The following is a 27,992-nucleotide window of genomic DNA, read 5'->3' as shown; positions in this document are numbered from 1 at the left end:
CAAATCAGGATCCTTTCGCTGGTCCTTGCGCTTTGCGCCACCTGCGCTTATCCCACTGCGCTACTGCCGGACTCCCTATTTATTTTATTTCTGAGAGAGATGCAGAAAGACACAGAGAGAAGCACTGCACAGCTCTGGCTTATTGTGTTGCTGGGGATTGAACCTGGAACTTCGAAGCCTCAGGCATGAGAGTCTCTTTGCATAGCCATTATGCTATCTACCCCTGCCCTGCAGCTATTTTTTTATTTCTCTATTTTTTGGATAGAATGGAGAGAAATTGAGAGAGGAGGGGAAGATAGAGGGGAGAGAGAAAGATAGACACCTGCAAAATTGCTTCAGTGCTTGTGAATTGAACCACTGCAGGTGGGCTTGAACCCAGATCCTTGTGTGGGTCCTTTCACTTCATACTGTGTACACGTAACCTGGTGTGCCACTGCCTGGCCCCCTATTATTTTAATTTATTATTAGTTTTTTAAAATTTTATCAGTGATTTAATATTGATTTGCAAAATTACATGTCAACAGGGGGGGTATAGTTCCACACTATTCCCATCAACAGAGTTCTGAATCTTCAGTTTCCCTACTGCAAGATAGCCACATATAGAAAAATGAAATTAGTCCACCAGTTTACACAGTACACCAGAATTAACTCTGCTCTTATAAGTGACAAGACAGTCTGGTGTGTTGATTGCTGTAGCCTTTATTTTCCAAGCCTCACCTCATTAGTGGTGATCATCAGATTTTTTTTTTAATTTATTTATTATTTATTCCCCTTTGTTGCCGTTGTATTATGATCAATGTCGTTGTTGTTGGATAGGACAGAGAGAAATGGAGAGAGTAGGGGAAGACAGAGAGGGGGAGAGAAAGACACCTGCAAACCTGCTTTACTGCCTGTGAAGGGACTCCCCTGCAGGTGGGGAGCCGGGGCTCAAACCAGGATCCTTCTGCTGGTTCTTGCGCTTTGCACCACCTGCGCTTAACCCGCTGTGCTACCACCCGACTCACAATCATCAGATTTTTTAATGACATCAACCTGCCTATATAAAATCAATAGAGTCTAGTATTTAGGACTATCTCATTACCCCCTTCTCTTCCTTCCTTTTGTTTCCAGTACACAGAAAGTTGTTTTTGAAAGGTTACTATTTTCTCAGTTCTTGGCTCTTAAAAATATTATTAAGTTCCAAGTCCTATGTTTATGTAATTGGGCTCCTGGCATCCCTGAACAGTGATGCCTTGAGTCTGTACAAAGTGGTTCTATTGAAATTCTTTGTTTGGGTCATAATGAGGGCTAGTGGATGTGCTTAAAGTGTCTTTTAGTGATCGCTTTTTGTTTTTGCAGTGATTTACTTCATAAATTCACTTAATAAGCATACTTACGTTAGGGGTATAGAAAATAAGATAACCAGAAAGAAGCATCTCCCAAACAAAGCATAATAAATTAAGAGCCTGCTAGTTTATTTTCTGAAACAGAATGTAAGTTTGCTAAGTGCACACTTATAGCACACTGTGTTCTGTAGTTCAATGTGGGAAGCAACTAGTTTATAGATGGAAACATGGCTTTCACACTGACCAAACCACTTCCTTTTTCATAGCCTATATCTCAGCTCGAATTGAAAGCATAGTGACTGCAAATCCCTCTGTTCTCTTGCAAATAAAAAAAGGGGGTAGTCTATAGAGATATATTTTGCTTTAGATAAATGACTTTGCAAAACTCTTAGTTTATTGGATAAAATTATATTTACAGTACTTTAGGATGGGAAGTACAATGTCTTAAGTAATAGAAAAGGATTTTTTCTTAAAATATGATTTTTTAAAACAGATTTCATATAAGAAGTGTTTGGTAAACATCAACTTAATTCCTTTATCTTTAGATGTTTCTGCTCTTTTGGTAAAGAAAAAAAAACAGCAAAAACGCGTATTCATAAAGTCCTTTCTGACTCTGGAGAAGAAAGACAGGGAAGGGGTTGAAGGGTTTGGAGTCCTGGTGCATAATGAGAGAAAAGGTCTTAGACTGGGGAGAGAGGTTGGGGAAGAGGGAGAGTGTTTTACAGTCACCTGTCATGGGGAGATGAGAAATTTTACCCATGTGTCAATAACTGTACTGTAAACCATTAGTCCTCCAATTTGAACAGTATATTTAAAACACTTTAATTCAATCAGTAGAGCAGATTCTCTAGTTACCAAAAAAAAAAAAAAAAAGAAAAGAAGACCTTCTTTTGCATTTTTATCTTTTTGAAGTTTTAAAAATAATCATGACAAGAACTAGAGCCCTATGTTCATTAAGACTGATCTATTAAAATGACTTTCATTTGGAAAAAAAAGTTTGATTGTTACATCTCACCCATCAATATTCCTCCTTCTCTTCCTGTTGGTCACTTATTTAGTAGAGAGGAATGCACTTGATATGGTCAGGAAATAGGGGTAAACCAGTTTTACTGCCACCAGGTCTTCATGTGAAGGACTATCTCTGGACCAGAAATAGCTTTCAATAACACGCTGAGGAATTTTGACTTTATCTTAGGCATAATCTCAGGCCCAAGAGGAGGTAGGAGGCTCTGGGGCTATAATGCAAACAAGAAGTTTAGAACATGCCCTTTAGTCTATGCTATACCCGGGACAGGATGATGAAGAAACAGAAGACATTGAAGGGGAGAGAAGAATGGAGATGTACATCTAGTTTCAGGTACACTGAGAAAAGTAAGTGAAGATGTTCACTTGGGCTGTTGCAGGAGAGAAGAGAATGCCCTCTATCAGGCCTATAAAATAAATTGCTAGCGGGTGGGTTAATCAAAGAAAGAGATACAAATATATCATTTTTAAAAATTTTTTATTTAAGAAAGGATTAATGAACAAAAACATAAGGTAGGAGGGGTACAACTCCACACAATTCCCACCACCCAATCTCCATAACCCACCCCCTCCCATGATAGCTTTCCCATTCTCTAGCCCTCTGGGAGCATGGACCCAGGGTCGTTGAGGGTTGCAGAAGGTAGAAGGTCTGGCTTCTGTAATTGCTTCCCCGCTGAACATGGGCGTTGACTGGTCGGTCCATACTCCCAGTTTAAAAAATATTTCATGCAGAAAGACATCACAGGGTAATACCCAATCATAGTGAATACCCCAAAAGAAATGAAACTTGAGAATTTTGTATACTATGTCTTTAATAGAGAGAAGGAAGGGGGACTGTGAATAACTTTTAAGAAAGGTATATGGGCCCTTAAGAGAACAGTCAGGAAAGTAAAGTGTGGGTGTGATGTGGACATCTCACCTTTTCTCCAGGAATATAATCAATCTTCTCTGTTTGATGAAACTTTCCAGTACAGAATTTTTATTATTATGGCTTTATTTTCATTTCCAGGGCTTCACCACTCTGATACAACTTTCTCAGAGAGAGGGGAATTGATAGCACAGTACTGAAGTTTCCTTAAGCTCAGTGGAGGCCAGGCTCAAACCTGGGTGGTATGCATCACAAAGCAGGCACACTGTCCAGGTGAGCTATCTTGCCAGACCTTAATCATTGAGTCCCCTTTGGAGGATTTATCTTCAGGCACATGAGAAAAATTCAGAGGAAACTTGAGAGGACCCTGGGCCAGGCACAACCCAGTCAATATGATGGCAGCAGGCCTAAATGAAGCATAAATTGCTAGCTGAGCAGCAATGAGGAGCCCTTTCTATGCTTTTTTGGATGTGAGGGTGATCTGGTTGTGACCTCTACTACCTCATTGACCACCTGGGTGGGTTATCTAGGTGTTCCCTTTCTCCCCCACTGTTCCATGTGCATCCCTCCTGAAGCTAACTCTTAGCTTAGAGGACGACCTTTCCCAAATACAGGTAGACCAGTCTTCAGTGAAGTGTCTGAGAGTAGTTGTGATCCCCTGCTGGAACCTCCAAACAAGCTCTCGAGGTCCATTTAAGTGCTTTGATCCTCATCCTTCACACATGCATCAAGGAAATGGGCTCCTATTTTGGCAGCTTTCATGGAATTGAAAAGATAAAGGCTTTAGGCAAAAGCAAATAAAGCACTGTGTATTTGCAGGCAATGTGTCCTCCTTATGGAAAGAACATTGATGGGCAGTTATAAGGACCTATAAAATCTAAGGTGTATTTATGGTGATCTCAGCCAGTATGGTTTCTACCTTTCCTTCACACTTACGAGTAGTCTTAAGCAACAGTAGGAAGGCAATATCAGGAGAGGTGCCCGAGAGTTTGTGATTGGCATCATGAGTGTGGCCAAAGGGGAAAAAAATGTTGGTGACAGGAAGGTCATGTGGAAATGCATGATTCCTAAAGTGCTTTGAAGATAGGTAGACAGAGCCAGGAGGAAATGGATCAAGAATGAGAAGGCTGTGAGGATGATCAGGCTGGACAGTCTATGCAGGATCAGATTAGAGGAGATGTAAATACTAACAGATAATGGGTGGGGGGACCCCGATTAAAAAGCTGTTCAGAGAAGGAAATTCTTTCTTTTTAATCTTTAAAAGTTATTTTATTTACCCCACCTGCAGGGGAGTTGCTTCACAGGCGGTGAAGCAGGTCTGCAGGTGTCTATCTTTTCTCTCCCCTTTTCTGTCTTCCCCTCCTCTCTCCATTTCTCTCTGTCCTATCCAACAATGAATTGCATCAACAAGGGCAATAATAATAACCACAACGAAGCTACAACAAGGGCAACAAAAGGGGGAAAAAAATGGCCTCGGGAGTCGGGCGGTAGCACAGCGGGTTAAGCGCAGGTGGCGCTAAGCACAAGGACCAACGGAAGGATCCTGGTTCGAGCCCCCGGCTCCTCACCTGCAGGGGAGTCGCTTCACAGGCGGTGAAGCAGGTCTGCAGGTGTCTGTCTTTCTCTCCCCCTCTCTGTCTTCCCCTCCTCTCTCCATTTCTCTCTGTCCTATCCAACAACGACATCAATAATAACTACAACAATAAAACAACAAGGGCAACAAAAGGAATAAATAAATAAATAAATAAATAAAATTTTTTTTTTAAAAAAGCTTACCATTTTTTTAAAAAATGGCCTCCAGGAGCACCGAGCCCAGCAATAACCCTGGAGGAGGAAAAAAAAAAAAGTTATTTTATTTAGAGGCCAGGCAGTAGCGCAATAAGTTAAGCACACATGGCGCAAAGCGCAAGGATCCTAGTTTGATCCCCAGGCTCCCCACCTGCAGGGGGGTTGCTTCACAAGTGCTGAAGCAGGTCTACAGGTGTCTGTCTTTCTCTCCTCCTCTCTGTCTTCCCCTTCTCTCTCCATTTCTCTATCCTATCCAACAACAACAACAATGACAACAACAACGGCAGTAGCAACAACAACCATAAACAACAAGGGCAACAAAAAGGGGAAAAAAACAGCCTCCAGGAGCAGTGGATTCATAGTGCAGGCACCAAGCCCCAGTGATAACCCTGGAGGCATATATATATTATATATATGAACTACAGAGATACACAGAGAGAGAATGAGAGACCATAGCACTGCTCAGCTTTGGTTTATAGTGATGCTGGGGATTGAACCCAGGAACCTCAGAGCCTTAGGAGTAAGAGTGATTTTGCATTATACTATCTCCCCAGCCCACTCAGAGAAGGAAATCAGAGTCATGATTGTCTTCATAGCCTTAAAGTGTTGGAAAGAATAACCTTGGTAATGCCAGGATATGAGATGGGTGATCACTGTGATTCCTGGGGAGAAGATGTAAGTGGAAAGGAAAACTGGAGTCCTGAAGTCACTGGGGTATTTAGAGGCATGTTAGGGGACAATAGTAGCTGATAAAAACCACATGCTCCTCTCTTTGGTTGACTTTCCTTCCCAAATAGGAAAGACTCAAACTGTGAGCCCCAGATGTGGATGTCTTGGTACAAAATGTAAATGTGATGTAGAGGGCAAGGTCTGATCCAAGGAAAGGCAGGCTTTTATTAGAATTTCCACTGAATTATTCCTCAGGAGGTATGGAGGCTTCCAAGGCCCAGGAGTGTCAAATCCAGGCTTTTAATTATTCTGCACTCTCTGTGGAATTTTTGTCCTCAAGAATAAAATGCCATGCCAATATAAGATTTATTAAGGAAATCATTTTGTGGAAGATATTACCGGGCACAAGAAGGAGCCAAGCCCATAGTTCATTGTATTATGTTTAATTGAAGTGTCACAACAATCTATTTTTCAGGATTTTCTGTATTGCTTTTACATTTAAAAAAAAAATTTATATTTCCTTTTGTTGCCCTTGTTGTTTTATTGTTGTAGTTATTATTGTTGTCGTTGTCGTTGGATAGGACAGAGAGAAATGGAGAGAGGAGGGGAAGACCAGATGGGGAAGAGAAAGATAAGACACCCAAAGGCCTGCTTCACCACCTGTGAAGGAACTCCCTGCAGGTGGGGAGGCGGGGGCTCGAACCAAGATCCTTATGTGGGTCCTTGCCCTTTGCGCCACATGCGCTTAACCCGTTGCGCTACCACCCGACTCCTTGTATTGCTTTTACAACCTGTAAATTAAGTATATTATAAGTCAGTTGACTTTAAAATTTACAGGGTAATTATAAACATTAATTTATTATTTCCTGCCCCTTTATATAATGTATCATTTTCTCTTCATGGATCTCATACTTCACAAATATAAGAGATTTTAGTAGGACAGGATGGAGAGAATTTTTATACATAGCTGTAGTTCTGAATACATAAATGATAGGGGGACCTCTGGTGGCCTAGTTTATTTTTTCCATAGTAAGTTACAACTGGATACTATGTGGAAAGCTAGACTTGAGAATTTCAGTTCGAGAGGATCTTGGAGATCATAGTCTAGTCAAACTGTTTCACTTGACATGAGAGGAAACATCAAGGCCAAATGATTTTGCCGGCTTAAGACAATGTAGCATACTTCTGTCCACATGGAGAGGATGCTCATAAAATAACAGCGGAAAGCAGAAGGACATCCAACACATTATCTTCTAACTCCCATCCAGTTGATCCTAAAACTCCCATTTGAGTCCATGGTGTGCTCTGCATCCTCACTCCCTCAACTCAGGTCTGTACTGTCCCTTACAGGCCACTTTTACAGTTTCCCCTGCTCTTATCCTCTTCCTCTTTGGCTATTATCTACTCCCTACCCCCGAAGTCATTGTTCAAAATTCTGGGCCTGCTCACATTATTTCTGTGCTCCGACAGCTTCATCTAGGAGTCACCATTGCCCAAAGGTTAGAGCTCAGGTCCACATAAGTTCCAAAGTGGTGACATATGGCAATTTTTCAAATCATTGGCCCCACCACTGGTATGTGCCTTAAATCATTGAACCTCTGAGTCGGATGTTTTAGTCAATCAAACAGAAATGGCATAGCTAGCCTGAAGGAATTACCAAGAGCCTTTTTGAAAATATATATTTTTTATTTTAGATAGAAATTGAAAGGGAAGGGGAAGATAGTGTGGAAGAGAGAGAGAGAGGGAGAGGGAACTACAGGAGTAGTGTGGGAGAGGGAGAGGGAACTGCTTCACTGCTCATGCAATTTTTAAAAAAAATTATTTATTCTCCCTTTTTGTTGCCCTTGTTTTTTATTGTTGCTATAGTTATTATTGTTGTTATTACTGATGTTGTCATTGTTAGATAGGACAGAGAGAAATGGAGAGAGGAGGGGAAGACAGAGAGGGGGAGAGAAAGAAAGACACCTGCAGACCTGCTTCACCGCCTGTGAAGCGACTCCCCTGCAGGTGGGGATCCGGGGGCTCGAACCGGGATCCTTATGCTGGTCCCTGCACTTCCTGCCACATGCGCTTAAACCACTGCACTACCGCTGCACTCCCTGCTCTTGCAGTTTTTCTCCTGCAGCTGGGAACTGAGGGCTTGAACCCAACTTCTTGTACACTGTAAGACGTGTGCTCAACCAGGTTGCTGCATCCCCTAAACTCTTGAGAACCTTTTATATGGAGTGTCCTGAGCACAGTTGTTGTTAAGTGGACTGTGGTTCTCATTGGTGAATTGGCTCACTTTGTCCTGCATCTATGCCCTGGGATACCCCACTGCCATGTCTTCAGAGTTCTAGTGTAGTGTCTAGTGTATCCGAGGTATCATAACTGCCTGAAAAATGTTTGTTAAGTGTAAAGAAACCATGAAATCTTGAGCAAGTCAGAATTTCACCTTCATGTAGAAATTTAATTTTTGCAAGCCCCAGTTTCTAACAACTAAACTCCCAATAGATTATAGAGGTGAAATGAGGCACATGAAGTACCTAACATGGTGTTCAGAGCTGTAACTCAGTAAACAGTCACTCCTGATGCAATCATGCTCATCCTTTCAAACCAAAGGTCAAGTATTAGGTCACAATTAGTAAAGCTTCTTTGGCTACTTTTCTCTGCCTCCTGACCAAATGACCAAATGATACCAATCCCATCTTATCCTCTTATTCTCCAGGAAGATTGCCTACATGGGGAAAACAAATATTTATTTTTCCTCACTGCTGGGGCTTCATGTCTGCATGTTTTCACTATTTTCACTACGTTAAGAAGACTTTGTTTTGTTTTGTTTGTTTGTTTGTTTGTTTATTTTACAGCTAGAGGATGAAAAAAAAAGGTGGGGTGAAGAAGACAAAGAGGAAGGCAAGCTACCTCAGCACCCTTTCACTGCTTGCAAAGCTTTCGTCTTTTGAGCAGTGCTCCCATGTGGTGGCCAGAGGCTTGAACTCAGGTCTTCATGAATAGTTAACACACACAGGATGGCCCAGGGCTTCTGTAGGATTCTCTGAGTTCATCCCACTGCTCTTTTCATTATTCCAGATAGCCTATACTCTAGAAAGGCAGGGGGCTTAATATAATGATGGTTAGTAAATTCATTTATTTAGCATTTAGTCTCTTAGACCTAAGAATTGTTACAGAAAGGTGTATTTGTCTTTCAGTTTATGCCTGTGCAGGTGCCAAGTGATGAAGAAAAACATGATCCTGTCCTTTTTGCTGGTAGAGTCCGGAATTTAATGGCAGAGTAAGTGTTACCTATGTGTGGTTATAAGTAGTCTTGAAATTATTAGTAAATGGAATCAAGCATAGTTTCAGAGTTATTGTTTTTTTTCTTTTTTCCCCTGAGGACCTCATTCCACACTTCATTTTATTAAGTGAAACAATGCACTTAAGAACATGGACAAGTGAAATAATCTATGAATATTTTCCCCAGCTACAACACCAAACTAGTGAAAATATGTTTTTGCTAGAAGGGGGACAGGATGGGACAACAGCCAGAAGAGACTGGCCAGTGCTTTCCACAGGGCAGATTCTCTCAAGCTGGCTTGGTTGCTGTCAGACAAAATCTTGTGGTAGAGGCCACACTTCCTGGCTTTACCACTCCTATCGCCTTAGTTTCCATATGGTTGCCAGGACTGAGGATTTCAAAGACATTGATGATTATCATACCAGAAAAATGAAAGCTTGCAAGTGGACCCAGTATATGCCAGAATGGAGAAGGGGAAATGTCATCCTCTTAAAAAAGGTAGAGAGACAGATCATTATCAACTTAGGATTTTACAAACTATAAAACATAAGACAAATATTTTTCTGCTTTTAAAGGAGTTTTTTTTTTTCTGATTATTATTATTATTATTTTTTTAGATAGATCACGCTCTGTCCATTAATGAAATGTGCTAAATGGGCTGGGTGTGCTAAATGGGCTGGGTGTGCTAAATGGGCTGGGTGGTGATACACCCAGTTGAACACACATATCGCCACGGGCAAGGACCTGGGTTCAAACTCCAGGTACCTACTTGCAGGAAGACACTTCGTGAGCAGTGAAACAATGCTGCAGGTGTCTCTCTTTCTCTCTCCCTCTCTTCTCTCTCTTCTTCCCCCTCTGAGTTTCTCTCTGCCCTATAAATAAAAGGAAAAATTAAAAAGGATAAACAGCTTTTGGGGTCAGTGGTTTCTGTCACGTAGGTACTGAGCCCCAGTGATAACCCTGGTGGCAACTAAAAAAAAAAAAGTGCTAAACTGTCCTCTCCACCACAATCTCAGAGCCCTCCAGGTATTTACCCTTTCCTCATTCACCACTGCTCACAGTCATTCTAGGAGCAGATTTAGCACTAACAGGCCAGTAGTATTTATTCTTCTAGTAAAAGCTCAGTGGGAACTCTGAAATTAGCTACAGAGCTGAATTTGACTGTTTAATGAGACTATATATGCACATATACATCCTATTATATTTATAGATAATCACACAGACACACATATACATATTTCTACTGATATTTCCTAGCAGGATAATTTTATTTTCATAAAAAGAATTAAGGCATAGAAAAAACAAATCAATGTTGTAGAACTGGTAGACAGCTCACCCAGTAGGAGCATACACTTTAACCAGACACCAGGACTCAGGTTCAAGTCCTGGGCTACCTCAGTTGAGCACCCTGAAAAAGGGAAGCTTCATAAGTAGTGAAACAGTGCTATGATATTTCTGTTTCTGCCTCTTTTTCTTCTTCCTTCTTTCCTTCCTTTCTCTGTCAGTTTCTTCCTTCCTTCCTTCCTTCCTTCCTTTTTTTCTTTCTTTCTTTTCTTCCTATGTGTGTATCTATCTATCTATCTTCCCATTTCTCTCTCTCTCTCCCCTTTTTTGTAAAACAGTGAGTCTGCCAGAAACAGTGGAATAATTCTGGCATAAAGCTGTAGAAGAAACATGGGCAGCAAATAATACATGCATACATCTGCATACATACACCCATACATTTTGTTTGACCTGAGTGTACTTGTTTTTAGTTTCTAGACCAGTCACAAGATTTACTTTCATATTACCTTCTTCCCTTTTATTCTTGAGCTTTCAGGCTAGCTCATATCCCAATATTAGGAATGAAGACATATTAAGAACTGAGATAATTTATATAAGATACTTAGGGATCCCCAAAATATCAAAAAAATAAAATAACAGGTTTGTATAGGCAGACTTGAAAAAGTTATCAATTTGTTTATGTATGAAAGATTTTCGCCTTAGGCAAGGAGAAAATCTTCATTTAATAGAACAACCCTGGATAAATAACTTTTCCATTATGTGAAGTGGGAATGAGATTCCTCTTTTGTTGGTATGCTTCTAAATTCTGCTTCTAAGACCCCTTCTGTTTCATTGGTTTAATCCCCCCTGCTTAACACTGTATTCTACTTACATAACCACTGTTAACTAAGCACTGCCCTGCCTCCAGGGCATGGGTTTAATCCTCATTGTTTTGCATGCTTTTTCCTTCTCCCCACCCCTTATCCTACCTACATCCTCTTTGGACCTGACTCTTCCACCTCAGGATATATAAGGACAAGATTGTGATTAGAGATAGCTGAGATTGCACTGCGTTCCACAATGAATAAAGACTGAACTGCCTACCACTCAGCCATGAGTCCCTGGTCGTCTCTCCCGCCCGCGAAGCTAGCCCAACACTCATTTACCTTTATAATGGCTTTTGTTATTTTGTGACTCTAGCACGGAAGTATATGATGAAGGCATTTGTAAATTACAAAGATCAAAGTAGACATAAGGTTCTAATAAACATTGACCGCTAAGTATTTGCTAGGCCCTTTATTTCTGTTACTTAACATAATCTTCTCAGCAGCTCTGAGGCAAATGAGGAAGCTAATACACAGGGGTAAGTATTGAATAGTTTGCACAAAGTCATGGCAGGTAGTGAGGATCCATGCTGGTACTCATATCTGAACGTCAGTTCCCAAAGCCCAGCCTCTTAACTGCTATGCTCTGCTGTGAATGATTAGAATACCTGAAGTATTTTTAATTTTTATTTGCCTTCTCATCTATTCTTACACCAAAACATTTATTAGTCAAAAGTAACCTAGTTGGAACTAGAAAAGAAATGTTATTGCATTCATTGAAAGTTTTATGCTCTTTACAATGATTCAATAAAATCAAATATAGTGAAGATACCAGCATTATGCTTTCTACTGAATACTGGTAAATAAAAACATAGTGAAGAAGAAGCTTCAGGAAATTGTTTTATGTACTGTGCAGGTTTCCTTCCTGCTACTGTGTTTTCTCAAGTTCCTGCTAATTGTATACATTTTTCCCCCAAATCTAGTTCACTATTATTAAATCTTTGAGCAGGTAGAGGGTGTTCTGCTCCCCTTTGAAGAAGGTAGATATCTGAGTCTGAAAGAGGTATCGGGGCTGGCAGGACAACTCACTATGTTAGAGCCCAGGACTTTAGTTTTAGTTTTAGAAGAGGAAACCATGCAGATGGCTAGCAATTTGGATAGACTGTACTCACAATGTATATAGCTGTCACTTATTTGACTGAACAGTTCTTTCACAGGTAGTGTTAGTTTATCCTGATATTTACCTGTGAAGTAAGTAGAGTAGTTATTCCTATGTGCAGATGAGAAAAGTGAGGCTAAAAAAAGACTTCACTAGGGCTTGAACCTAGCTGGGTAGATAGCATAATGATTATGCAAAGAGACTCATGCCTGAGGCACCAAAGTCCCAGGTTCAGTCCTCTGCACCACCATAAGCCACAGCTGAGCAGTGCTCTGGTTAAATAAATAAATAAATATGATTTTTAAACATAGAGACAGACTTGAACGTAGGTCTTCTCATAACTTTCCACGAGAAAGTTATAATTATGGGACTGGGCAGATGCGCAGCAGGTTAAGCCCATATGGAGCAAAGCCCACCTCTCTCGATTTGTCTCTGTCCTATCCAGCAACAATGACAGCAATAACAATAATAAACAACAAGGGGAACAAAAAGGGAAACAATAGCCTCCTGGAGCAATAGATTCATAGTGCAGGCACTGAGCCCCATGGAAACAAAAAAGAAAGGAAGGAAGGAAGGAAGGAAGGAAGGAAGGAAAAAACATAATTATTATAGCTAAAAAATTGTCAATGGACAGAAGCATGCAGACCAGATTAACTCTGGTCACTGGACGTCTGTAAAGTAGAGAAATGTCTCTGGCAAAAATTTTTAAAAAGCTAAAGTGACTGCCTTTCCCTTTACTGTCTATTGATAAGTTTAGCCTAATGAAAAGAGCATTACTTTTAAAAATTATCAATTTCAATTTGAATTTTTATACTTCCAGATCTCTGGGAATTCCAGTAACAGATCATACTTATGAAGACTGCAGATTGATGATTTCAGCAGGACAACTGACTTTGCCAATGGAAGCTGGGCTGGTGGAATTTACTAAAATTAGTCGGAAATTGAAGTAAGTACATCTTAAAGTTGCTAAATTTTATTTAAAATACACCAAAGAGATCTGAAAGGCTGAGTTTTAATTTTTCCTTGGTTTTATTACTGCCCAGCTTTAGAACCTGCCTAGTATTTATGAGGGAGGCAAGGTTGTGAATCTATTTCCCATTTAGTTCATTTACTCTTGTTTTTCAAATACAGTTAGCACAGGAATGTGTGTCTTGATCATAGGAGGAGACCAGGAGATAGTACAGATGGATTAGTACAGATTTACCCCCCGTTCAGAAATAAGCTCAGAGTAGTCTTGCTACCTTCCAAGAAAGATACCGGGGGTCGGGTGGAGCGCAGCAGGTTAAGTGCAAGTGGTGCAAAGCGCAAGGACTGGCATAAGGATCTGGGTTCCAGCTCCCTGCTCCCCACCTGCAGGGGAGTCGCTTCACAGGCGGTGACCCAAGTCTGCAGGCGTCTTTCTCTTCCCCTCTCTGTCTTCCTCTCCTCTCTCCATTTCTCTCTGTCCTCTCCAACAACGTCATCAATAACAACGCCAATAATAACAGTAACAAGAGTAACAAAAATGGGGGGGGGGAATAGCCTCCAGGAGCAGTGGATTCACAGTGCTGGCACCGAGTCCCAGCAATAACCCCGGAGACAGAAAAGCAAAAAAAAAAAAAAAAAAATCATAATTAGATAATTTCTGATGTGAAATATGAACTGAGTTATAGAATAGCAAATCTAAATACCATTGCATTTTAAATATTCTATGTTTGCCTGTTTTTTCAGAGCACATGCTAAAAATTCAAAATACTAAGATTTTTGTGCAGTGTATTTTAACTGAGATACTATATGTTGGGACCACATAATTAATAAAATACAAACCCAGAACCTATGAATGTTAATATTGAATAACCAATAAAGGATTTTTTATTATCTAGAACTAAAAAATCCAAACTATTCCTATGTGTTTTTATGGTCTAGTATAAATGGTTTACACTAAGTTCCCTTTGGATTTACCCAAAGAAAACAAAAACACCTGTCAGATAAGATTGTGTTCATAACAGCACAGTTTGTAATAGTTCAAATATGGAAACAACCCAGATGCCCAACAACAGATAAGTGACTATAAGAATATTGTGCTATCATTACACAGTGAAATAATACTTAGCTGTAAGAAATAATGAAATCGTCTTTTTATTTGTTTTTATAGAGATATAGAGAAATTAAGAGCTAAGAGGAAGCTAGAGTGGGTAAGAAAGACATTTGCAACACTGTTTTATCACTTGTGAAGCTTCCTCCCCGCAGGTGGGGACCAAGGGCTTGAATCCGATTTCTTCCATGCTGTAATGTGTGCGCTCAACCAGATGTGCCACCACCTAGCCCCATGAAATCATCTTTGCCTCATCTTGGATGGCACTTGAAGGGATCATGCTAATGAGATAAACCAAAAGGAGAACAAATATGCGATAATCTCACTGATAGGTATAATTTAAGAGGCAATAATGAAAGGGAAACACAGGGCAAAACATGAAAAGTGGTGTGTTGTAGCAAAGCAAAGGACTCTGGGATAGGGCAATGGGGGCAGGGGAAGGGGGACCTGCTGCACAATGGTGGAAAAAGACTTAAGTTGGTGGTGGGAATGGTGTGCAGACACCTATCTCAGGGAGATAAATTATACCCTTATGTTAACAACTGTCCTGTAAACCATTATTTCCCCCCAAGTAAAATTATTTGAAAAAGAAAAAAAGAGGGCAGGGGGAGATAGCATAATGGTTATGCAAACAGACTCTCATGCCTGAGGCTCCTAAATCTCAGGTTCAATCCCCCGCCACAGCTGAGCAGTGCTCTGGTAATTCTCTCTGTGTCTCTCTCCCTCTCTCTCTGCATTTCTTTCAAAAATAAAATAAATAAAATATTTAAAAAAGAAAAAGAAAAAAAGAACATTCCTGTAACAACAAATACTATAGAAATTGCAGGTGTAAATGAACCCTCCTGCACTACTGATGGGAATGTAAATTGGTCCAATCCATGTGGAGAGCAGTCTAGAGAACTCCCAGAAGGCTAGAAATGGATTTACCCTATGACCCAGCAATCCCTCTCCTGGGGATATATATCCTAGGGAAGACTCACCCATCCAAAAAGATCTGTGTATACCTGTGTTCACAGCAGTACAATTTGTAATAGCCTATACCTGGAAGCAATTTAGGGGTTCAACAGCAGATAAGTGGATGAGAAAGTTGTGGGACTACTACTTAGCTATTAAGAATGGTGAATCGCCTCATCTTGGATGGAGCTTGAAGGAATCATGCTAAGTTAGATAAACCAGAAAGAGAAGAATAAATATAGGATGATCTCACTCATGGACAGAAATTGAGACATAAGAACAGAAAGGGGAAACACAAAGTAGAACTTGGACTGACTTTGGTGTAATGTACCAAAGTAAAGGACTTGGGGTTGGTGGAGCTTTCAGATCCTGGTACTTGCTGGTAGGAGGATCTAGCCTGGGGGTGGGGGTGGGGAACAGGGGTGAGAGTGTTTTGCAGAAAATTGAGAAATTTTACACATGTACCAACAACTGTATTTACTCTAAACCATTAATCCCACCTCACCCCCCGCCAAAGAACATTCCCTTTGAACAATTTGGCAAATATGGTATAATTTCCTGGATTCCCTTCTTCTATGTAGTTCATTCCATTTTCAACCTTACTAGGGTTTTGAAGAATTAATTAATTGATTTATTAGACTTCAACATCCTCCTGCAGCTGCAGAACCAGTTATTTCATTAAAATTTAATATTAAAAATAATGTTTTGACAACTGGTGCATAGATGTTGCACACATCTGCTAGATAACAAAAATGTTGGGATGTTTTGTATACAATGCTCCTGTAGATTTAGAAAATTCAGATAGTCTTCAGAAGAAGACTGTGTTAAATCACCTGTTTAATTCTACAAGACAAACACAGGATGTGGCTCAAGCTAAAGTATACTTTCCATTGTTTTATCACCCTGATTTTTTCATAACTTATATCAGGGAAAAATATTTATATAAAATCTAAGGATCTCCCATCAAAACATTTTGCTAAATCTGAATGATCAGTCTAGAAGATCCTTGAAAGTAAGAAATGCATTTTTAAAAACAGTTCAAAAAGTACTATTCACCTAAATAATATTTATATTAAAATGTGTTTTCTTTTCATGAGTCATTTATTATCATAACACAGTCTTCTCAGTTACTTTTTACCCCCTAAGGTATCTGGGATGCTTACAGTTATGCTGCTATCTTTTTGAAAATCACCCTGCTGTGTACATGTTGGAGAATGTGCTTTAAAATATACATTTCTTTTTTTTTTTTTTTTCAAAATTAACACTTAAAATATTTTCTCTCAAGCAAATGGTGAAAGCAGTATTCGTGAAGTATACCTATGTGTGGTAAAGGAATAATAACATGTATTTACAATTTTTTTCTTGGTTTAGACTAGACTGGGATGGCATTCGGAAGCACTTGGATGAATATGCAGCTATTGCAAGTTCCTCAAAAGGAGGAAGGATTGGAATTGAAGAATTTGCCGAGTACTTAAAGTTGCCTGTTTCAGATGTCTTAAAACAACTTTTTGCACTCTTTGACAGGGTAGGTTAACATTTAATATTTAACATGAAAACAGTTTCACTCTGCCAACCCTCATAAATAAATGAGCAGAAATCAGTATACCAGGCACTAGGAAAACTAGTTAGGCCAGTGTCAGAATAAACAAGACTGAGCCATGGTTTTATTGCCTGATTTTGCTTGTCTCCTGATTAGTAGGAGTTGTCATTGTAGTAAGGAATAGTGCATGTGGTGCAACTGTTATAATAGTGCCTGTGAATTTTAAGCAGCAAGTCAGAGATAAACATTGTGATTATGTGTCCATGTTTATAATATGGAACCAGAAAGGTTTATGTCATTGGCAAGAATTTAAAATTTTATGCCAAATCTCATGCGTTGGTGGCATAGGTGGTGCTGTTTATTCTGAAGGTTCCTGGACTCTCCAAAAAGAGTGTTGAGGATCCACTATATTTTATTTTCAAATATTTTATAATGAAGTTTTCAGTTAAAACTCAGTCATTTGCAACTCTAGTGGGACTACAGTTTTCTACTGTGAATATGCATGCAGTTAGATAACTGAATTATATGAAGAAATACACCAAGCTTTCAAGTTCTCTACTTTTCAGTTTGCTTTTAATATAGAAAATTGACAGTAAAATTCACACTTCTGGTCAGTTTTTTTTGAGTTCTAACAAATGTGTACAAGTATATAATCACCATCACATTCAAGATAGTAACAGTTGCAAAAAAGAAAATATTTGTAGTTCACGTGGCGCAAAGCGCAAGGACCGGTGTAAGGATCCCGGTTCAAGCCCCCGGCTCCCCACGTGCAGGGGGCTTTTTTCACAGGTGTTTTTTCATAATGAAGCAGGTCTGCAGGTATCTATCTTTCTCTACCCCCTCTGTCTTGCCCTCCTCTCTCCATTTCTCTCTGTCCTATCCAACAATGACGACATCAATAACAACACCAATAATTAAAAATACATATATATGTAGTTATCTTATTTATTTTTTCAATTTTATTATCTTTATTTATTTGTTGGATAGAGACAGCCAGAAATCAAGAAGGAAGGAAGTGATAGGGAGGAAGACAGTGAGACACCTGCAACACTGCCCCCTGCCCACCCTGCAGTTGGGGACCAGGAGTTTGAACCCAGGTCCTTGCACATTGTTAACATGTATTTAACCAGGTGTGCCACCACCAGCCCACCCACCCCATAGTGTTTTTATAATTAAAACCTGTTCCTACCCTTCACCCATGATAATTACTGGTCTACTCTTCATCTTTCTAGCTTTGCCCTTTCCAGATGCTATATAGAGGTAGTATATAGATTTGAGTGTGGCTTCTTTCACTTCGCATAATGAAGATTCAACTGTTCTATAGCATTCGTCAGTAATTTTATTAATGAGCAGCTGTCCATTGCATGGATGTTCCATACTTGATTTATGTATTCACTATTTGAACATTTCATTTGTTAAATATAAGTTTTTTTCTAAGCATTTGTATATGGGTTTTCATGTGTTTGATGTAGGTCTTGATTTTACTTGGTGAAGTATTTGGAATTCTGATCTCTGTATCTTTCCTTACCTGTAAATGACATCGCTTTGCATTCTTTCCTAAAGGATACATTTGTTGAGACAGAATTCTCAGTTGATAGTTTTCTCTGTGGGGCCAGATTTCTTTGTGGGGCCAGACAGTAGTTAAGCACTCTCATTAAAGTGCACAAGGACCCAGGTTCAAACTGCTAGTCCCCACCTGCAGGGGGGAAGCTTCACAAGTGGTGAAGCAGGCCTGCAGGTGTCTCTGTCTTTTTACCTATCTCCCCTTTCCTTCTCAATTTCTCTCTGTTAAATAAACAAATAAACACATGATTTTTACAAAAAGAGGTAGTTTTTGTTGCAACAGTGAAATAATATATTCTGGCCTGTATGGTTTTCTTGCTTCACTGGCTACTTTTCAAGCTTTGACTTTCCCCACCAACCTTCCTTCTATGTTTTATTTTTATCCAGAGATAGTTACATTTTGTCCAGAGCTTCTGTTAGTCATCAAGTAGGGGAGATAGAGATAGGAGAGAAACTGGGTAATTTTATCTTGACTGATATCAGAAGTTTCAGTTTTCTGTTAGCCACTGAAAAAAGTGTGTGTGTGTGTGTGTGTGTGTGTGTGTGTGTGTTTATTTTTTAACTGTGGTTTGATGATACAAACCAGGACAGGGATTTTTTTTTCTTCATTCTCAAAGCACAGTAATATTCCTAATGATCTCCTGTATGAACTGTTATCTATGATGCCATAGTTAAGCAACCTTCTATTGATAGTACCCAGGCCTCTCTTCTGAGCTTGCTTTCAGTATACAATAATCTTTCCTTGGCCATGCAATGATAATGTAACACTGCAGCCATACTACTATGTAACACAATGAACATTTAGAGGAAAAGAGATATCAGTTATTGAATGTAACCATACAAGTTGGAAAGTAAGAGGAATTTCTCATTGTACTTAACTTCTAGTAGTATTTTTGTGAAATTATATAGCATCTTCCAGAATTCCTCTAGAAGCTAGATAAGCTTTTTTTTTAAGTTTCTTTACTTTATTTTATTTTTTATATTTATTTATTTATTTATTTATTTTCCCTTTTGTTGTTCTTGTTGTTTTTCATCAATGTTGTAGTTATTACTGTTGTTGTTATTGATGTCATCATTATTGGTTAGGACAGAGAGAAATGGAGAGAGGAGGGGAAGACAGAGACGAGGAGAGAAAGACACCTGCAGACCTGCTTCACCGCCTGTGAAGTGACTCCCCTGCAGGTGTGGAGCCGGGAGCTCGAACCCGGATCCTTGTGCTGCTCCTTGTGCTTTGCGCTATGTGCGCTTAACCTGCTGCGCTACCACCCGACTCCCTTTTTTACGTTTCTATAAATAAGAACTTAGTGAAACAGGAAAGACTATGACAGGGACATACAAATAAGGACAGGAGATGGGGGAAATGAAAAGTCATATGAAAGTGGGACTAAGAACTAAATTTAAAGCACAACATAGGCATTCTTGACACCAAAAATTTTAGTCAGTATTTTAAAATAATATCTCTAGAGGTTGCCCAGTCTTCTGGTGTAAAACTTTCTGAACTAATAGTTATAGAGTTTTTTATAATGCCAGTTCTGCCTCTTGATGAATGATAAAGCCTGTTAACAGTGTCATTGTTTCTGGAACACCCTTAAATATGGGAAGATTTCAATATGGGGAGAAGGGAGGTTAAACCAAGGATTAAAATTACTCCAGTCAGCCAGACTGACTCACTCTAATCTAGAGAATACTACTGGCTCCCCAGTTAGGAGGTTATTAAAGTCCATTTTATCAAACACATTTCTGCCAGTGTGGCATCAATCAACTCACATAGTCAATTATACTTGCAAATTGTCTTCCCTTTTTTGGTATGGCATAACTTGGCTTTGGAAATAAAACCGCAGACTGGTCTCTAAGTCATTTTTCTTTTGATCTCTAGTGTCCTAGAAGTTAGAGAGAAGCATCTGGAAAATTAATGGCTAAAGCATTTGACCTTCTTTTCCGTCCTTTCACCTTTCTTCTCTCCTCTCCATCTTTGTCTTGTCTTTCTTTTTTCCTTTTCTGTGTTGATCATACCGCCTGTGTGTGCCTGTGAAGATGTACTTCTGTTTGGAGCAGCTGAATTATGCAATTGCTGCCACGCCCTGTACACAGACACCACTTCCATTCTAGGCTTGTTTTTTCAAGTCTCTTTGAGTGATTTAGATGAAGTGTCTGATGGGAAAGACAAGGAAGTTTGGTAACTTCATAGTTTGTTTCTCCCTAGTAGCTTATCTTGTTAAATCCAGTGCTTAATGAGGGGTGCGGGTTGGGGAGGAAGGGTGGGAAAGAGAAAGGGTGGGGTGTTCCTGTTGCTTTTGTTGTAGCCATAAATTTCTGTAGTGCCAACTGTTCCCATAGCCTCTCCCATGTCTCTTACCTACTTTATCTCCCTTTCTCCCTTGTTGCTGTTTTTTTTTTTTTCCCTTATTATTCTATCCTGTTGAATGTGGTTGTAGTTGGTGGTTTGGACATGGAGGAAAGACCTGATATCTCTTCTTCTCCCCCCCCCCTTTTTTTGTCTCCAGAGTTATCTCTGGGGCTTGGTACCTGCACCATGAATCCACTGCTCCTGGAAGCCATTTTTTCCCATTTTTGTTGCCCTTGTTGTTGGATAGAACAGAGGGAAATCGAGAGAGAAGGGGAAGACAGAGAAGGGGAAAGAAAGACACCTGCAGATCTGTCTCACTGCTTGTGAAGCGACCCCCCTGCAGGTAGGGAGCCAGGTACTGGAACCAGCATCCTTACACAGGTCCTTGTGCACTTAAGCTGCTGTGCTACCGCCCAACCCTAAGACCTCATATCTTTCCACATGCTTTCCTGTATGCTTCCTTCTAATATATACTCCTGTCTATGGAAGCTTCATAATGATGTTTGTCTCAGTTCATCCTAAAGAAATATGCTCTTTATTCAGCTCCTGATAAGTTCCATTAGATTTTCAGTTATTTGATGGCAGGTAACTTGAAAGTCCCAACATGGTATTATTGGTTACAACCATGGCATAGTTTACTAGTTTAGGATAATTTCCTTTGAAGAGATTCCATCTCATTAGTCAAGGAGGAGGAGGAGGACAGCCATTTTTTATATTTAGATTTAGTTTGGCTTCTTTATTTTCATGATTGTATGCTGAACTCCCTGAATTAGAGTTTTGTTGAAATTAGAGAAATTTCCAGATGAGACAATATTTTAAAATAGTAACCTCTCAAATTATTCATATTTTTGTTTCAATTTTAAGTAGTGGGTTTAAAAATATATTAGACTGGGAGTCAGGCAGTGGTGCAAAATGCAAGGACCGGCATAAGGATACTGGTTCGAGCCCCCGGCTCCCCACCTGTAGGGAAGCGGTAAAGTAGGTCTGCAGGTATCTGTCTTTCTCTCCCCCTCTGTCTTCCCCTCCTCTCACCACTTCTCTCTGTCCTATCCAAGAATAATGACATCAGTAACCACAACAATTTTAATAAGTGCAACAAAAGGGAAAATAAATAAATATAAAAAAACATTAAAATAATATATTAGACTTTTAAGCAGCAACAACTTAAATAAATTTAATGGTATTAAAGAAGAATGTCAGATAAATCAGAAGTCAATACAGCACAATTTTACAACTAGAATAATATCTTGCAGTGGCCATAACAGCATCCTTGTTCATTTGTGTCCTTTAAGAGCAAAGCACTATTGAGTAGAGTTTTGTGATGATCTACAAGCAGGATCTTATGTGCCTAAGACAAAGTCCTCCAGTAATTCCGTTTACATGTCATCTTTGGTGAGAGTTAGACAATATAGCAAGATAGCTGCCTCTTGCTAATAGCAAATCATACATTTTTTTAAAAAATGCATTTTATTTATTTATTTATAGGATAGAGACAGAGAGAAATTAATAGGGAAAGGGAAGATAGAGAGGGAGAGAGGAAGAGAGACACCTGTAGCACTGCTTCACCACTTGTGAATCTTTCCCCCCTGCATTTGGGGACTTGAACCCAGGCCTTTGCACATTGTAACATGTACACATCACCAAGTACACCACCTCCCAGCCCCAGCGAGTCCTAATTCTATACTACATCGCATGATACCCTCAGTTTAATGTTCTAATGGAAATACATCACCATAGCAATATGTAAATTCACTGACAGCAAAGCTGTATTTGTGGGGTCTGGAGGATTGTTTTGTTTTGTTTTTTTCTGTAAAAAAAATCAGATAGTAATTTTTTTTATTGACTTTACTAAACATGTGGCCCCAGCCTTTCAGGGCAACTTATACAACTGAAAAGAAAAGTTCACTGATCCTACTTAGAAAGACTGTTTATTTTCAACCATTTAAATCACCTGTGCACTCAGGATGTGCACAAGATTTGCATCTTACAACAGTCAGACCTTCTTAAACAGGAAGGGGCAAGTAAGGATGCTTGTTATTATTGGCACTCACGCTTTAACATTTGAACTAATACCAAGAACAGAGCAGAAAGGAAAAAACGCAGAACAAAGAAATGCATTCATTTCACATAATGTGAAACAGTAATAAAGGTTCTACTGAAGTTTATAACAGTCAAAAATGTTGGATTGCCAAAGTGTTAAAGTATATACACGCTTTCCCTGTTTAATATTTAAACAAAGCACGTACTAATGCCAGAAGAACTGAGTGTCAGTTAGAAGGCAGAAATGGAGGATGGAGGGGAACTGATGACAGCTTTGAATATATTTGTAGACTGAAAATAGTAGCCATCTACTAAATGTTACTAGGTGATAATCTGTTATAGATGTAGTGGTACTGGTAAAAGGAGCAAGTAAGCTCACATCAGGCTATAGGTGAAGAATTAGACATTAGTCTCTCTTCTCTGTAAAAATGAATGCTATCCTACTATTAGACCTGTGGGAGATCTCAATAAGAGATTAGTCGAAAATAAAGATCCAGTGTGGTCCCGTTTTAATAATTGGTGGAGTATCCTGCAATTTAGTTACATACACCAATTACAGCTTTTTTTCTTTGATCCTTAAGTTTTACTGTCATAATTTGTTTACATCAACTTAAGAAATATAGCAGTGTTCAACAAACTACAGCTGATGGCCCAAGTTTGGCTTCTGTTTTGTAAATAAAGTTTTATTGGGACACAGTTATGTCCATTGCCTATGGCCATTGTCTATGGCTGCTTTCACACTAGAATAGTAGAAATGAATAGTTGCAAGAAACAATGAAGTCTTCTATCCCTTATATTTCCTGTTCAGGTGTGGTATGTACTATGTGATTTCACAGATCGTGTGATTTCACAGGTCATGTGAAAGGAATTCATCTTGATTCCAGCTTCAATTAATCAAGGGTTGTTATATGAAAATCTACTCAATCCAACATGATATATAGATAATAGAAAATGGCAGTAACTTTATTACTGGACTAGATGAACTTTTTTATACAGTCATACACACTTTCATGAAAGTCTGGTGACCCTGTAGACCAGACCATTTCCTTTTTTAATTTTCAGGTTGACTTAGTTCCACCATTTAGTGCATCATAGTATCTTCTCTCACTCAATGTTGTTACGTTAGAAATTTCTATGTTAGCATGTGAATTAGATGCTTTATTTTTGGCCATTTAATGCAAATATACCTAGAAGATGCTTAGAATAACCGGAAAGCAGACTGCAGCAATTAAATCTTAACTTTCTAACTTAAGCAAGTGAGCAATTACTGGCCTCCTCCAAGAATATAAGGAAGTAAAGGGCTTTCTAAAAAGTAAATTGTGTCAGACCAATTTAATTTCCTCCTATGACAGAGTGACAGGCCAAAGATGATAACAAAAGAGAAATTGATACTATCTATATGGACTCTAGAGATACTTTTTTATTTCGTTCAACATGTCAGTCTCATCAATAAATTAGGAAGGTCTGGTCTAGCTCATGTAGGTAGGTAAAAAGTCCCATTTGACAGAAAGGCTTCAGCACAAGTAGGAATTAATGGCTCCTTCTGTGTTATTCTAGGTCTAATGCTGCCCCCAGAAAGGAATTCCATTTGGAAGAGCAACATATTTGATAGGTTTACAATTAGGAGTACTTCCAAAAACCAAACAAAAACATAGCCAGGGAGGTAGAACAATGGTAAAGTATAGGATTGGAAAGCATTGAGGTGCAGAGTTTGATCCCTGGCACCACATACGCTAGGGTAATAACTCTGGTTGTCTCTCACTAATAATAAATCTTTGAAAACCAGACAATATGTCAAAGTAGGGATAGGCATAAGTCAGTCTGCCTTTCAAAGTTGTAGAACAAGATTCAAGATGAGTTTGAATTGAATTAATATCTTGCGTAAAAAGATTTGGGCAGCAGGAGAAAACTAAATGCAAGTTAAAAATGATGCTTCTGTCATTGTTTCATAGCTCATGAAAATGTAAACTCAGAGCTAAACAGGCCTTTGCTGTCAAATTGCTGGTCTTCTGCATTTTGCAGAATGCTATCAGTCTAAGGAGAGGAAGTTACATGCTCAAGGCTCTGTAGCCAGTGAATTATAGAACTGGAACCAAAATTTCTACTTTAGTATCCTTTTTACTACAAGCTATCACTTTTGGTTTTTCTTTTTCTTTTCTTTCTTTTTTTTTTTAAAAAGGAACTTTTGGAGACCAAGGAGGTATCTCACCAGTAAGAATGCTTACCTTGCATGTGAAAGGTCCTGGGTTCACTCCCTGCACTGCTTAAGGAAAACTGGAAAAGACAAAAACAAATAAAACATCCTAAATGGCAGAGCAGTACTGTTGTGTCTCTGTCTCTCTCTCTCTCTCTAAAGAATAACTTCTTAAGGTATATTTTACATATCATGTAATTCTCCTATTTCCAACATTCCATTCTATGACTTTTTATTTAGTAAAATTTCCAAGTGGAGCAGCCATCACCATAAATAAGGTTTTAGTATTTTCAGACTCCAGTATGAATCCTTATGTTACTGTTAATTCCTGTCACCTGTGTATCCCCTAGGCAACCACGACAGAGTTAAGTCTTTCTGTATTATTCTAAACCTAGTCTAGCACAGAGTGTCTATAAATTCATTTCTAGATGTTCATATAAGCAAACTCATGTGGTGCCTGGCTTTCACATAGAATAATGCTTTTGCTCTTTATCCGTATCATCACAGGTATCACTAATTTATTCCTTTTTATTGCCAATTACTTCTCCATTGTAAGAATCTATCACCTTGTTTTGTTTATCCATTCTCCAGTTGGTAGACATTTAGGTTATTCAATTTGGGGTCTATTGTGAATAACATTGCTAGTAACATTTATGTGTCCTTGTTTACTCTTAGGTTAAGTAAGTCTTTCCCCTTAAATTGGGGTTAAATTTTCCATTAGATGTTCCCTATTTCCCTACCCTTATTCTCCTGATATGGACAGTAGAGCATCCCCAGGGAGCAACTAAGGTCTAATAAATAACCTTAGGGGATAACATAGTCCAGAGAAGGAAAGGCTCATTGATCTAATAGCAGTTTTTTATTCTTTGATTGTTTATGAGAAACTGCTAGCCAAATACTCATAATAAATAAATAAAATAAAACTATTGGATTTAAACCTGAGAGAAAACTACTTCAGATGGACATAAAGATACACATTTTATGTGACAGTGCATATCATCAAGTTAATTTGCAGTATTATGTGGACAAAGCCCATGTAGTAGCCTCTGAGGGCAGCTTATACAAATAAGTTTTACCCTGTCTGAGATCAGATGGCCCCTTTTATGCCCTTAAAAGGAAAACGGTTATTTTCTGATACTTCTTCTGTGTGGTAAAGGAAGACATTTGGTCTTTGGTGTTTTTAGAAAGCATTTCTTTTGTGCTCATGAGACCAGTTATCTCCAACCAGTAGGTGTGGCAGAAAGAGACTGTGATCCTACATGCTGAACAGAGCAGTGTTGCCTAGGTACTGTCCCCTTACTAGTGGTAGAATAATTATTATTCAACTTTAGAATTGCATACTTTACAAAGTAATACTATATCTTGTCTCCTGTTGACGTCATGTTTAAACTATCAGCAATTCCCATAATAACCAGAAGATAGATTCTCTTGTCAGTTTAAAACCCTTTCCAATCTAATCCTATCCTATTGATCTGCCTTTATTTCCCATCACTCGAAGAAATACACTATCATCACATTGGACTGTTCACCAACTCTTGAATGTCTCATGCCCTTCAGCTCCTCTATGTTTTTATTGCTATTTTCTTTCTGTTGTCTTTCTTTTTTCTTTTTCTCCAGGGTTATCCTGCTGGGGCTTGGTGCCTGCATTATGAATCCACTGCTCCTGAGGCCATTTTTTTTTAATAGGACAGAGAGAAATTGAGGGGAGGAGGTAAAGAGGGAGAGAGAAAGACAGACACCTGCAGACCTGCTTCATCACTTGTGAATGAAGCACACACAGGTGGGGAGGTGAGGGCTTGGACTGGGATTCTTGAGCAGGCCCTGGCACTGTGCACTGTGTACACTGAACCTGGTGCACCACTGCCCGGCCCCCCAGTTGCTATTTTCCTTCACATCTCTTGTCTCTTTGAAACATTTCATCTTAGCCCTTCCTCAGGTGTATACATTTTTTTCCTCTGTGGGCAAATGTTGTGCTTTCTTTGTGTCAGCAGAATGCAGTCGTTTACTTTAGGCACCCAGAGAGTTTGATAGCACTGTACAATGTATTATCTATATGACCTCTAGTAAGTACCATAACTTCTCTGAGTTTTTTTTTAAATTTTTTATCTTGAATATATTTGTATCTGCCAGAAGAAGACTATAAAATCCAAATACCATAGGATATTACATTATATACAAATGTGTGTTTTCTGTGTCTCCTTGATCCTTGAGCACAGATATTGCGATGTGTCCACTTTTGTATGCTAAATCAACCCAAGTCCTGATACATAATAAATGAGATTTAGACATTATGAAGTAGAGGAGATACTATTATGATTCTGTGCCCATTTAAAACTAAGGTCCAAAATGCTAAATGATAATTATGATTTAGTTATACATCCTGACCACCTTTTCCGAAGTTTACCACAAACTTCCAGACTTCTGGAGAATGTGTACCGTGTTCTACCTATATAAAAAATGGAATTTCTCAAACTGTTGTCTCTCAAAAGATGAAAACCAAGAATCAGATGTCTTCTTGGTGAATTCTGTCAAATATTTCAAGAATAAATAATACTACTCTTTCTCTAACTCTTTCCCAAAAATTGAAGAGAGAATACTTTTTATCGCAATCAGACCAGCATCATCCCAAAGTTTAAAAATGATAGTACATGAAAAGAAAACTACAGACTACTATCTTTTGTACATGTTGATGATGAAATTCCTGAACAGAATACTAGCAAACAAACTTTAATAGTACTTTAAGAGCATTTTACCTCATGAATAAATAGAATGCAAGGATAATTCCATATGTGAAAATCAACCACTATAATAATACAACATGCTAGCAGAATGAAGGGTAATGCCATATAATTTTCTCAGTTAATTTAACAGAAGCATCTGATAAAATGCAACACCATTTAAGGTAAAATAACTCAAACTTAGAATAGAAATTAATTAACCTTATCATATTGGCCCATATCCCACATCATACTTAATGGTAAATTATTAGACACCTTTCCTCTAAAATTAGGGAAGGATTCTTGCTTCTACTATTTTTATTTTTTTAATATTTTATTTATTATTGGATAGAGACAGAAATTGAAAGGG

General features: G+C 38.8%; 2 protein-coding genes across 2 annotated transcripts in view; one reads left to right on the top strand and one right to left on the bottom strand.

The window, feature by feature from the left end:
- The window catches only part of CES1 (carboxylesterase 1), a 561,489-nt gene that overhangs the window by 357,272 nt on the left and 176,225 nt on the right, over window positions 1–27,992 (bottom strand). The window lies entirely within an intron of this gene.
- The window catches only part of LPCAT2 (lysophosphatidylcholine acyltransferase 2), a 77,923-nt gene that overhangs the window by 28,610 nt on the left and 21,321 nt on the right, over window positions 1–27,992 (top strand). Inside the window, exons 9-11 of the mRNA XM_007532710.3 lie at window positions 8,862–8,944; window positions 13,014–13,139; window positions 16,593–16,746. Of these exons, the coding sequence (XP_007532772.1) occupies window positions 8,862–8,944; window positions 13,014–13,139; window positions 16,593–16,746 (363 nt within the window). The remainder of the gene's footprint in view (window positions 1–8,861; window positions 8,945–13,013; window positions 13,140–16,592; window positions 16,747–27,992) is intronic.

This window comes from Erinaceus europaeus, chromosome 2 (assembly GCF_950295315.1).
Source record: "Erinaceus europaeus chromosome 2, mEriEur2.1, whole genome shotgun sequence".
Taxonomy (NCBI): Eukaryota; Metazoa; Chordata; class Mammalia; order Eulipotyphla; family Erinaceidae; genus Erinaceus; species Erinaceus europaeus.
Note: the sequence above shows the minus strand (reverse complement) of the source record. Positions and strands in the feature narration are given on the sequence as shown.